The sequence below is a fragment of the Chaetodon trifascialis genome, chromosome 12 (assembly GCF_039877785.1).
Source record: "Chaetodon trifascialis isolate fChaTrf1 chromosome 12, fChaTrf1.hap1, whole genome shotgun sequence".
Classification (NCBI taxonomy): Eukaryota; Metazoa; Chordata; class Actinopteri; order Chaetodontiformes; family Chaetodontidae; genus Chaetodon; species Chaetodon trifascialis.
The window spans coordinates 17,644,680-17,658,679 of NC_092067.1; the positions used below are offsets into that span (position 1 = coordinate 17,644,680).

The 14,000-nt window shown below is 42.1% G+C and overlaps 1 protein-coding gene across 2 annotated transcripts in view; it reads left to right on the forward strand.

Moving 5' to 3' along the window:
• Nucleotides 1-14,000, forward strand: part of LOC139340766 (receptor tyrosine-protein kinase erbB-4-like) — a 297,802-nt gene that overhangs the window by 184,505 nt on the left and 99,297 nt on the right. For both annotated transcript variants that reach the window (XM_070976738.1, XM_070976739.1), the window contains exons 4-5: nucleotides 6,605-6,736; nucleotides 10,085-10,150. In XM_070976738.1, coding sequence (XP_070832839.1) covers nucleotides 6,605-6,736; nucleotides 10,085-10,150 — 198 coding nt within the window. The remainder of the gene's footprint in view (nucleotides 1-6,604; nucleotides 6,737-10,084; nucleotides 10,151-14,000) is intronic.

Sequence of the window (14,000 nt, forward strand, 5' to 3'; positions counted from 1 at the left end):
CAATCAAATCCCAGCGCTGCCATCTCTCTGGTGAACCTCTCATGGAGCGCTTTTATGTAGTCGAATTAATGCAGTTGTTCTTTTCAGGTCAATAGTTAAACACATAAAAGTGCAATTACATTTGAATGGGTACCACCACTTCGCTTGGGGACTGCGTTAACTGTGTTAAAATTGCATGCTGTTCCCGTGGGAGGTGCTCCATCCATTGACCTTTGAAAAGATATGAAGTTTGTGATGCATGCTGCGATGCATTTCACACTATAGAACTCATATTAAGGAATTCATTGGTTAATCTGATACTGAATTTGACTTATTATTTCATTCTTATGCATGGAAAGGTAGACTAGAGTATTACAACCATCAACCCTGCTCCGAGGTGAAAGTGTACATTAGTCCTTCTGTGTTGCTCAGAAAGACAAATGGACCGACTTGGGTGACAAGTCAATGACACCAAGCTACCTTGCCTGTTGGCTAATGGTATGTTCTAGAAAATTTTAATTTGCTGGCAGTTTTTCTCCCCAAGCCTTAAAATCTATCAGTAGTATTTCAGTCCTATAACAGCATCAGATGGTCACATATCGTGAGGAAATAGACATGTAAAGCTGAGTGTCATCAGCATAGCTATGGGAAGAGATATGTTTCTTGATGACACCACCAAGGGGTAACGTAACCTTAATATCAGTATACTTTTCATGCATGAGTAGCCATGGAGGGAGCTTGATCCAGGCTAGAGACAAAATGTCAGTGTTTCCCAGCCTCCCATGTTCAGTATTGGCCATTCATTCTTAAATCTGTCTCTCCTGCTTGTTTCTCAACTTTATGGAAGTGCAATGCAACATTTTAGTAGTGTTCCTTGGACTGACCCTTGTGGGTCTCTGTTTGAGAGATGATCATTTATTGAGACAAAGAAGTCTCTGTACATATGTGTGTGAGTTTCTTCCCAATCGTAAACAGGAACAAATCTGTCCACAAGCATCGAAAAAAAATAGCAGAAGATTGACATGCCATACATGGAAACAACATGCATGCACACACATTCGTCTTTTTTCTTTCTCTGAGTGTGTTCCAGTTTTTATTCTCACTCTCGCTGTATGCACATACATACTGATGCCTTTTCTTCTTATCCATGCCTGTGCACTAATCCAAACACATTTCCTTTTTTCTTGTCTTCACCTTCATGCAAGTGCAGACATACATACACATGCAAACACACACATACAAATGTACACTTAATGTCTGGAATATGCAAGCAGCTCCTTGGCAACAGTGGGGACAGGAGGGCAAGGATGGAACTGCGCAGCATCAGCAGCAGCAGATGATGGATGGGATGGGAGATCACCTATTTGTAGAGCAAAGGCAGAGATTTGCTGTCCTGACATCTCCTGTCGGCAACCAAGTAACTCAGAGCACAGTGATTGACACAGTGCTGTGTTGCAACATAAGCAGTGTTTGAAAACTCAGGAAATATCCTCTCTCAAACCTTGTTGTGGGATGTTATGCCTCCTGTGTGCTGTCCAGCTGTGGCCAGAGGCATTATGTTTTCAGGTTGTCCATCCCATTGCCATGGCGGTACCTCAGGAATACCTTGAGGGAACTTCTTCAAATTCGGCACAAACGTTCATTTGGATTCAAGGAGGAACTCAATAGATTTTGGTGGTCATTGTCACTGACCTCACAAACATTCACAAGCATTTATATGTTAATTATGACAAAGTTTGACACAAATATCTCATAAGATAAAATGAAGAAGATCACCTTCACTCTGATGTCATAATGTTCTGCAAAAACACCCTTATGGCCATTATTGAACACCATAACTCAGGAGCAGAAGGGAAGATCGTGACCATATTTCACATCTGGTCAGATACTGAATGGTGACCTTGTGCTGATTGTATAGATCATCTGTGCTGCTTGGTTGAAGATGTGTGTGAAGCATCCACATTTTACAGCCTGTAGCTTTTTGCGGCAACATCCGTATTTAAAGCATTGTCAAGTGTCATGGCCACAACTTTGTGTTCTATCAGAATCAGCTTTATTGAACACATACAAGGAATTTGACATTTTTCTCTCATTGACACCGAACAAGCTCAGTGGTTTTTGTTGTTGACGAAGCCCTCTATCAGTCATCTGTACTCCTCTATAAAAATAGTGTCTCAGTGATGACAGCATGTTTTGTCACTGGAAATTATTCTGTGGAATCATACATGTCAATATAGTGATAACGTCCATATTGGTAAAAAAAAAAAAAAAAAAATACACGGAGTTGATGGAGGTTTACAACCCCAAGGTGGTAATTCTAGTCTATTAATATTATTAGTTGAAGTTGGTTGGAGCATGTGTTTCTTTTTTTCGGCAGGAGTACTGATGGTGCATGGAGAGGCTGTGGTCTCTGGAGTGGGTCTGTTTCATCATGCTGTTCGATTCACTAATACATTCATTACCTATTCAACCTTTGCAACCATAGTTTAGACACTCTGCAGTTTCTTTCTTTCTCACTGTTCTTCAAGAGCCATCATCGATCATGACAGATGAACAGATACACTGATGGATGATGGCTGATAAAATAGATGTCATTCATTCTCCCGTCATCTCACATCCATCACTCCGAGTCATTTATTCATCATTTATTCAAACAGCATGTACATTCTTTAATTTGCTCAATCATTCACTCACTTATTCCTTAATTTATTCTGCTTTTGTTGCACAGGAAGTGGCCTAGTTCAGTCAGCAGCCTGGGATTTTTTTTTTTTTCTCAGTGCTCCCTCTTTTTGGCCTTTTTTAGCTTCCTTAGAGAACTACTCACTATTACCTTCTTTTCTTCTTCTGTTGCTCGATCTCTAGTTGGGAAGGGTGATGCTACGGCACAGCAACATAACTATTGTAATGATTACCAAGCTTATTTAGGATACTAAATCGATTACAAACTACAAAAAGAGAGGTACAGGGCTGATTGTTTTCCTGTAATCCGAGGCTCCATGGTTTTACAGTTTGTCTCTCTTTTACCACAGAGCATAGTTTTCTATTGCTTGCCATGAAAACAATCACTGATAAAGTGTCTTTCTCAGGTGATTCATGATACAGGGGACAGTGGAGTAGAGCAACCACATTTTCCCAGTTCTTGTAGGGATTCAAATTAGTGACCTTCTGGTTACAAGAAAGCAAACTGGTAATTTAATTGATGCTTTAGGCACATAGTAATGGGGCCTCATCATCGCTATCCCTGAGCTGAGCGTGTGTGAACGTTTTCTTTGAGTGTGCTTCTTTCTGTGTGCACACATGCATTCATCTCTCATTTTGGCATTTCTGCCAGTCTGCAGTGCATCAAGTGTAGCATAGCAACAACTTTAGCTTTCCGCCTGCTGCTGGGGTGTACAGCAGGATCTGTGCCCCAGCATTTAGTCTCTTTGACCCGGAATGCGTCTTCATCTTCCTGCAGAGTTTCTCCTCTCCATCTGACTGAGCTGATAGCAGCGCTGAGCCGAAAACAAGTTGATGCTCTCAGAGTCAATAAGACAGTACAGTGGAGACCCAGAGTAAAATCCCCAGACCCACTGCTGGAGGAGAGGAGAAGCTCCTCTGTCTTTCTGATTGAATACCTGTCGATCGGCTGTAATTGCCCAACTGTTTGAATGTCTCTCTGCCTGTCTTGCTGCCTTTCTATCTTTCCAACTACTGTCCAGCTGACTATTTGCTCTTATCGAGAAAATATCTTGTGTATATGTATGTATGTGTGTTTTTTTGTACAGTTCAGCACATTTAATCTTTAGACTGAAGAATTAACACTATAGGGGATATCTGCAAAAGCAATCCTCCAGCACTGGAGCAAGTCAACCATTTATTACGGTGCTTCTGTTGTCCTACATATTTCTTCATTAAACAATCCACACAACACTTATTAATACTCTCTCCCAAACTCATTAATATTGCTTTTTTTCTGATCATTGGTTTGCTATTTGCCTCCCAGTCTTAATCAAACTCATCCCCACACTGCAATAAAGAAAAAAAAAAATCACAACAAGCACTTACCATCAAAATAATTGCCTGCATACATTTGTTCTGCCTCCCTGAATTTCATATTGTTTTCCCTTTAACGGTCATGTAGCCTGATACTGAAGATTGCCATGCCTTTTAAGCCATATGCTCATTCAAAGAAAGCGTGGATTTGCTCTCGGGACGAATTGGGAGGGGAGGGGGTAGTTTGGAAATACGAGCTGTAGCTACATGAACAAACTAATTAAGGCATTTTCTCTACCCACTAAACAATCAACAACAGGATTTAACCATTGATCTCCCCCTGGCCACCAACTGCACACCCTCCAAATGTGCAAGACAAGCATTTACTTGTAATGAAAGAAAGGCCTGCATGAATTTCACATGTTATTGTAAGTATTATGTAATATGTGTTTGCTAATTATTCATATCTTGGTGACAGATATGACTGTCTTGGGCAAAGGGTCAGCAAGGAGCCAATTAAACTGTTATCCAGCTTCTTTAACTTTGTCATTTCACATTGCAAATTAGTGTGCTGTGTGTGCTGTACATATCAAAATGCACCATGCATGTGAGAGGCATTAGAACATGGTGTAACCTACTGGATGGTGTTGAAGATGGCTTGTTGTGACAGCGCTGAACAGAGGGTGTTTTATTTTGCTGTCTGTTTATACAGTGTGTCTGAGAGCATGTATGCTGCTCACATCCAGCTGGGATTAGTGGAAACACCTTGTTTCACTTGTTTACTGCACACAGGAATTCTGGCAGTTCCGTTTGGCCAAGCTGTTACTCCTTAAGTGAGACCCATGAAAAACCTATGATGAGTAAGTTTGCAGATGTGAGAGCACATTTTGTTGACCGATGAATGGTGGACATCATTGATGGCTCCGCTCAAAGATCCACTGTCACTTAGAAATATTCAGAGATGGAATAAGGCATAATAAAGCCAAATTCTAATGTACCTCCTCCTACACAATGATCAAATTTTGATCAAACTTTGCAATGATTTTCAAAGTGTTGTCAAGACAAGATATTAGCGTCAGATGATTCAGATCATTTTAAAACTGCCTCATGTCTCCATATTACATTTTTCCACAGGATGTCAAGTACTGAAGCTAAGTCCGAGACAGACAGCTGGTTTGAATTTATGCACTTTATTTACATATAAATTATACTTTAGCTGAGGTATTAATTCATTTCATGTAACTGAAAATCACATACATTTATAAGGACTTTCAAAGCCCACTGGAACTGTGAACTGTGGCTGAATATGTCTTGGGTATGTTTACACCGAACCCTGACACATTTTGGCTCCAATTACAATCCAACCAGCCAGTATGAAGGTGAATGCCTGCAGGACGTACATGTATCTTGCTTTACCAGGGTTGAGATGTCCTGCTGGTATTTTTGTCATAATAACTGTTTTGCTTTGTCTGTTGGTTTGTCCATTGCCCTACTTTGCCAGCAGCATCCCATTGTGCAAACAATTTGAATTTGAGACGCGGGCTGCTCCTTGCCGAGCGATATCCCTCCTGCGGTGAGAGGCAGGATTAATTTCTCTCCCTAACTCCCACCGCACATGTGGAACGATAAAGAGGGGGAGCTGAGATTGGGGGATGGGGGCTTGCGTAGGTAATACCACCGCCACCTATTATCCAAGGAATATCATTTAATCGGGCCTTTGTGGGATGATATTGTATTTGGCTGGTTCTGTGTGGTGCTGGCAGGGCGCCTCGTGTATGATTATGTGTCTCATCAGTTTCAGCCCTGTGTCAGTAATCTGTTTGTAGGGAGATAGAGAACACACAAGCTCTGTAAATAATGCAAATCTGCTACTGGGCTTCACTCCGTCTTTCTTTCCTGTCATCCGTCTCTTTATGGCTTTCTCCCATCTTTGTCTCTCTTTCTTTCTCTTTCTCACTCTTTAACTCTCACATGAAAGTCAGGATTAGGCATTCTCTAAACTCCTGCACAATAATCAGGACCGTCCTCTGTATCCAATCATTCAACAGGCTGTGTGTGCTTGTGTGCGTGTACGTGGCGAAAGGAATCAATCCGTGGACAGTCATTGGTTCGACATGGCAATGCATATTATGGCTGTTGTCCTTTGCTGGGGCTTAAATCCCACATGGATTTTATGTTGTGACGGTAGTGAGGCATAAGTGATTCTGTCTGCTCACGGCGTGGGAAGAGAAGGATGAGAAAAACAAGAAAATAGGAAAAGATCAGAGGTTGCAATCACAGCAATATGACACGGCTTTGTCCCGGCTGCCCTCGCAATAACCATCATCAGACATGTGCGTCTCAAGATCAGCTGCTCACCCAAAAACCTGACCCCGGTCTTACCCTCAGATGGAAAGAGAAGGATGAAGTGCTTACCCAGCCTAGTCCTAAATTATGCTAATGATTTTGACTTCAGCGTGCTGTGTCTGGCCATGTCAGCTGTTAATTATACAGTGATTGGTGAATAAAGCTGGCAATTAAACAACACATCAGGAGCCCGGTAGCAGGGTTGCTGAATTCGGTGCATCCTCCAGGCAGAAACAGCTTAAGTACTCCGAAAGCCCTGCTGTGTCTTTCTGTATTGACTGTGCGCTCTCTCTCTTCTCCGCAGAGATCCTGAGCGGAGGCGTGTATGTTGACCAGAACAAGTTCCTGTGTCATGCAGACACAATCCACTGGCAGGACATTGTCAAAAACCCACGAAGTCATCCTGTGGTGGTGCCCACCAACAGCAGTGTCGCATGTGAGTAAGCACACGCACGGGAGACGAGAAGATATGGTTTGATTTTCACCTTTTATGTAGGGGGAAGTTTTGCTGAGATCATTGCTTACGCACTCATTCACACCAGGAAGCTGCGCATAATCTGAAGCAGGAGGAGTACTCCATCAATTTAGCATTGGACTTCTGTAACACTCACAGTTTAAAAAAGAGTATTAGACTTGGTGCAGCAGAACCAGAGATATTGTTTATTCAATGAGTTTTTCTTCCTTGTCAAAACCTTGCAAGGAAGTGACATCACTTGAGGCAATTTAGCAGATTTAGAGCGGCTCCCTCTTGAGGCTTTGTGCAATTTTTTCCACATATGCAGCAGCACTTCCCAGACAGTTCCCTTTTGACTGCCTTGCTCAATAGCTCTTCAGCTGTGGTAATGGGAAGGGATGAGTGCTGCTCTCTCACTTTCCTCTTTCAGATTTACCAAGCCAGTCTGGAGATTAACCAATAATTTTCACATTATTTGGCACCAAATGGGTCTTTTTGTTAGCAAAAGCTTAGAAAAATGTGCACATTTCCTGTATTAATACTGCATTTCATAAAACCACAAAGATTTTTACATTCCTAACTGCAGGTTCAAACTCTTATTCTTCTTATTCTTATTTTCCCTTTTTTCCCGTCTTGCACCTCTCAATTTCTCCCACATGTCATCTCATATTTTTCTTAACCTTAAAAACGGTAGTTGTGGCAGTGTAGCCTGCTAATGAGGATCGCTCAGGACTACAGATGTGATGACTCATGTGCTTAAACACTCTTGATTGAAAGCACAGCCAGCTCCACCTGAAGGTACCTGGGACTTTACAGGCCTCTGAGCACACTCAGAATTAGACTTTGAAAGGTATATCCACTGCTATTCCATTTATATTTTCAGAAGCCTGTCACGAAGCAGCACAGGCTGTTCAGTTGTGACAAGGAAAGTGGTCCAGAGGAGTTCCCACATCGTAACCTGCTCCATTCACAATAAGTTGACTGAGTGTGAGCAGCAAAACACTGGCATCAGAAGACCACCCCTTGACCCCATTCTGTCACTCTGCTTACCACAACAATCCACAATGACTGCTCGCTCATGTCACATTAATGCCCCACTGTAGCCAGATGGAAGACATGTTAATAAATGCTCAGAATTATGAAGGGATTTAATATGGTGAAATACTTAATCTGTCGAGGAGTAGAAGGATGATAGTCGAGGTGGTTGTCAGTGAAGTAAAGATGCATCAAGTCATCTCTTCTGACCCTTTTCTGTTAATTCATTGACTTAACCTCTTAACACACGCTGCCTTTATTATTAATGATGTGCTCAAGCTGTTTGACATTTAAAATCTGCTTTTCCATTTTCTTTAAGCTGTCTGGTCTCGTCTGCATGCACAATATGGTATGATAAAATGCGTTATCATTATGGAGCAAAATAAAAAGATCTCTGCACACGTCCTTGGATCTCTTCTCACAGCACAAGCTGAAGGCTTCAGATGCAGATTAACAGCTCCGAGCATTGATATTCTGCTCAATCATCCTCCTTTCTGCAGGCCCGTTAGCCCCGGATCGACCCTGACTCCTGTGCAAGTCTTCCTCTCCCAGAAAAGATCAAAGATCTCCAAACCTGTAATGCACAATTGAAAACTTAATTTCCATTTCATTCTTTGGGGAGACAGGAGCTTTACCTTGTTATTACTTACTTATTTGTGCCATGCATATTGTGTTTATTGTTCTCTTTTCAAAAACAGGACAATAATACCAGAAACCATGCCCTGTTGATTCAGTTGTTTTTTGCCCCACACCTGCCCTGGCAGTATTCTTGACATTTTAACCTTCGGGGGCTGTTGTAAGAAAGCTGTAAAAGATTATGATGCAGGAAGTTGGGTGGGACAGGTTTATTCTCGGCCACTGAGAATTTATAAGTTGAGATAGTGAAGACCTTGGACACGAAATGAAAACTCTTTGGCTTGACTTCACGGGGGCACCAGGCTCAGAGGAGAACAGAGATATATCGAAGCGCAGCACAGGTTCTGCACACGTGGCGCCGTCAGATAACCGCTTGTATCTGGTTGACGTTATTATCCCGTTTGTATGCTGCTTTTCATACATTCAAGGTTGCCGGCCCCTCTTTCGGGAGCATTGTCAAAGCACTAGTTTGAGGAGAACGGGGTGGAGAAACTAAGGAACGCAAAGTGACAGACTGGAAAAAGACAAAGAGAGACAGGGATAGACATTAAGTGAAAGAAAACCACAGAGGAGTGATGAATCAGCGAGGGGCGGATTGAGGGTGAAAGAGATGAAATGTGTGGTGGAGAGGGGCACAGACGAGGAAGAAGAGGAGGGCAGGGGATGGAGAGGCTCGTGTTGGGGAATGGAGTCAGTCTCGATGCTAATAGCTCTCGTCTGGAGAGGCTGATGGACAGAGGACAGCACTTCTGCACTTATCCAGGCTCACTTCCCCCGCAGTCAATTACTAGACAGTCAATTAAGTCCTCCAAAAAACCCAGAAAGGCTCTGGATAAAGCTCTGAGGGTATGATGCTGCTTTCTGCTGCTTTGCTGCTTTTATCTCAACCTGATGTGTGCTGATTTCATGCGAGGCTGATGTAGAGTGGAGCGACAGAGAGAATTGTCGTATTTTCACAAAACAAGCTGGGCCAAGGTTATTTAAGTTTTTATAACGAGAGCTGCAGGTACCAGTCAGGGGAGATGCTGCGTTGTTGATAGTTTCATCATCTTTTTTTGCATAATCGTAAGAAAACCTGGAAAAAACAGAACACACGGTTACATTTTCATTGAAATGAATGTTGAAAAATTACTATAAACTTGTAATTACAAGAGTAGAAACAGTATTTGAAATTAAATAAATTAATACACATATCATCGCCATTATTATTCAAGAACCTACATTTCTTTCAGTTTGTATTAATTAAGTGAGATTCCAATTAGAATAAATATCAAGAACTCACAAATCCCTTTAAATACAGTTATAATGAAGACTTGGGTGTTAAGAACAACACTTCAAATACATTTTATCATGCTGCAGAGTAAGAAGCACACGCGCGCGCACACACACACACACACACACACACACACACACACACACACACACATGCGCTAGGTGTTTTTAAAGGTAAGCCGAAGGAGCAGCCACATCCTCGCTCTCTATTTGGATCAATTTGGGCTTCAGTGGAGTGCTTGATGGCACACAGACTCAGCTAACTGCCTCTAGCCTATTTTAAGGTTCAACTGAAATGGATTTTTGAAGGCTGATACTGGTAATATTTTGTGAATAAGTAACCATTAGAAATGCCAATCATCCCTTTCCTTGTGGATTTGTGCGCAGGTCCAAGGTGCCATCGATCCTGTAATGGTCGCTGCTGGGGACCCAAAGAGGAGCAGTGTCAAACCTGTAAGTATTATCAGTATTATTAAAACCCTGATTCTAAAAAAAACCTGGGATGCTGTGAAAAACACAAATAAAACAGAATGTTATACCTCGTTCATCCTTTTTGACATACTCAATTGAAAACAGTACAGAGACAATATATTTAATGTAATGTGCCTCGTCAACTTATTTTTGTAAATATCTACTTTTTCTGAATTTAATGGCAGCAACATGTTTCAAACCAGTTGGGACAGGAGCAACAAAACTGAAATCAGCAGCATGTATTTTGTGAAATGATTGGCAGACACCTGGCTTGCTGTCATATAAGACTATGAACTAAACTGTGTCTAACTAATGTGGTTCTGATATTTGTCAAAGAGCTGCGATATGCCTGGAAAATCTGTAGTTCATAGCCCTTTCACCATAAACGGGAAATGATATGATCAAATAAAAACATCTGTTGAGTTTTAACTGACGTGTTCTGATGAGCCCCGACCACAAATGTAGCTCATTTCCTGGCAGTAAAGTTAATTTTTATCAGATCTGAATCTGCAGTATGCCACGCAGAGATAAGATCAAAAAGCACCTGTGGTTTCTCCTGAAATGAACCCAGTTAATCAGAAAAAAAAATAAGATCAACTAAAACCATGAGCAAGAAAAAATAAACCTGTATGCCAATATTACATTTGCTAACATCTGACAGAAGATGTGCTTCAGTGTGCGATCTGCTAACATGCAATCGTATTCACGTCGGTGTTGTGTGTGGATTATAACCTCACACTTGTCTCTGTAACTGATGATCAGGCTAATGTCAACGCCGTTTGCTGCCATTCATGTGGAATTTGTTGTTGATTTAACTGAGATTTAATGTTCATGTAAGTGTTTATTAAAGGGGATTAGTCGTCTCAGCAGACGTCTTGTCGCTGCTTGGATTTACGCAGGGCTGCCTCGAACAGCAGACTCTTTTCTAATCAATATTCAAGTAATACAAGGCTTTTTTTTCTGCAACAGTGGCGTGTAAATGTGTTCATCTATTGTCCAGGTGAAGTTGTTGCATAGTCACAGTTAATGTTGCTGTACTAATTTCAAATTCATAGTGAGAGTAGTGGCAGTTTGTAAGGTTTCGGGCAGGTTTCAGCCTTGTAAATGGACTCCTTTTTTTCAGATATTCACAAGCCTATAATGGCTGTGAAAATACCACCACCTCCAGCACACATTAACACCTAATAACATCCCTAGACCCCCAACACATCTACCACAGACTTTCCTGCTGGGACCTCCCACCCTTATACTACCTAATGGCAGCCGGGAGAGAATGTGAGAGTGATACACTACTGAGCCCATCGGCAGGGGAGAGCTCCACGTTATTCCCTCCCCTTCAGTCATCTTTCCTAGGCTCTCAAATTCTCTGGCAGCGACAACGTTAACATGAACAAAATATTCTAGTTTTTGTCCTTATTCCAAAAAACACAATATTGTTTACATGGATAACGAAAATGAACATTCCACTAATATTCCTGTTTACGAGCAGTCGTGCACACTCAGCCTCCCTTTTCCACTCGTTCAACAACACTCTTGATAAATTTGACGTTGTGATATTTGTGCATATCCAAAAACCTGTTGATATCCAAGTCTTTGGTAATGTCGTCAGTCCCACTCAGTCACAGAACCAGGAAGGGCAAGGCAATAAACGTAGTCAGGTACCAGAGGGCAGAGGAGCAGACAAACTCAGCCTACGTTTACACTCAGGGAAAACGCATACGTTTTCATGCGGTTTGGCCTCTCGTTTACATGCAAACAGAGTTTTTTTCACGGAAAACGATCATTTTTAAAAATTCCAGCCAAAGTGGAGATTTCTGAAAACGCCGGTTATGTGTTGGCGTGGAAACTGGGCTAAACGGCGTTTTAGGTTCCGAAACGTCACAACATGCGACTGAAAATACTAAACGTCATGTGAGCGACCTGTTTACACTCGCGCCCATAGGTCTGGCATAGTTATGATGGCGCTCGGCGGCGTATTTATCCGGGTTCATGTAAATGACAACATTTTTGAAAACGATGTTGTATGCACGATGTTATTTTTGAAAATGGAGGGGCTAAAATATCCATTTTCCAAAATACCCTGCTACGTATAAACGTAGGGTCAGAGGCAGGCAGGGTCGATACAGAGAAGGCAGTCCAAAGATAACTGCTGGAGAGTCTCGCATGAGGACAGTGAACAATCCGGCAACAGGTGAGAGTGGGAGAGCCGTTAAGTGCTGCACTGATTGGCGATGAGTCTCAGGTGTGTGCTCAGGTGGGCGTGGCCGAGCGGTGAAGGGTGCTGACAGAGCAGGTGTGCAGATGAGGGAGAGAATGGCAGCAGGTAAGGAGCTGGCAGACCGTGACACAATTCTAAGGTACTAGTACTTGAGTATTTCCAACTTACGCTAGTTTATACATCTACTCCACTCCATCTCCGAGGGAAATGTTGTACCTTTTACTCCACTACTTTTACCTGACTGATACGACTACATTTTTGTGTTTGTGGCATTTACCTCAGTAATTTCATAAATCTGCTCACACTGTGTCTCTACACATGTTTTTTCATCATGCCTCCATCTCTGTTGAGTATATCATTTCACCAAATGCACGCACACACACACACACACACACACAGGGAAGCTTGATCTTTAATATGACCATGTTTGGCTCTTTTCCTGTAATTACAGCACATACATATTCATGCCGACAAAAAAAGCACTCGCACGCTTTTTTCCCTTTCTCCATTAAATATCTCTTTGTTTCACCCCATCCTCTTCCAGTTTGATTGCACTACCTTCGCCATCAATTTCCTCCTTTCTTCCCATCAGTCTGTGCGCAGACCACTTCATCTATGCCTTCCAACCCTGGCATGTCTCATCGTATTTGTTCTGCGGTCGCGATCTCATTAAGATAATGAGGGATGAACTGTTTGACCAGGACCTGTTAACAACACGTCACAGACAAGCCCCCGATAAGCCCCAGCCCTGTCTGTCTGCCTCCTTTTAGCCATTAGCACGCTATCTCGCCATCTTCATCCATACATGGATGTCATGATTCATCCCCCTGCTGAAACACATGGAATGAATAAGTGTAAAAATGTCAAATGACAAGTGTCTTCAGAGATGCTCTCTGACATTTTCATGAATAATTATTCAGCTGTCTCAAAATCAACAATAAACAGCAGCTTTAGGTGTCAGCACCTCAGGGGGGAGGTGAATACACCCAAGGAGTAAATTACAACTCAACACAACTCCTGGCTTTGTGAATCACAGATACTGTATACAACAGTAGTGGAGTGTGATGAGTTGATGTAGAGGATTTATTTTTCCCAGAAGCAGATGAAGAACAACTCTGAAGTGCAGTCTGAGGGCTCTTGTGGTTTGCAAAAGCACAGCCTAGCATAGCTGAAGGGGTCTGCACAGATCAGGATCAATTATTTTGCCTCTTTAGTTATTTCAATTTTTTACACTATGATGTCAGTATGGTACATCGACTCTGCATTACTTTAGCTAAACGACATAGAAGATTTTTGGCTTTAAAATAAATTCTTTCATATGTTTGAAAACTTTCCACAATGTGATTGTATGAATGTGGTAAACCTTTGTCACGGCAGTCCTTCACTCAGGTGGACCTAAAAACATTAACTCTGGTGTTCTGTTCGCCAGAGCCAGAGCTCAAGCCGTGTCACTGGCACACCTACTGGAACAGCCATCATTGCAGTTATTAGCTGCACTGGTGCAGTTCCTGGTATTGCAGGTATTGCCCACTATGAGAAAGGCCTGTGTGGAGTTAGAAACAACCTAATTCTTGGTATTTCTATCCACTGTCATCACCCCAGCCAGCTAATGGC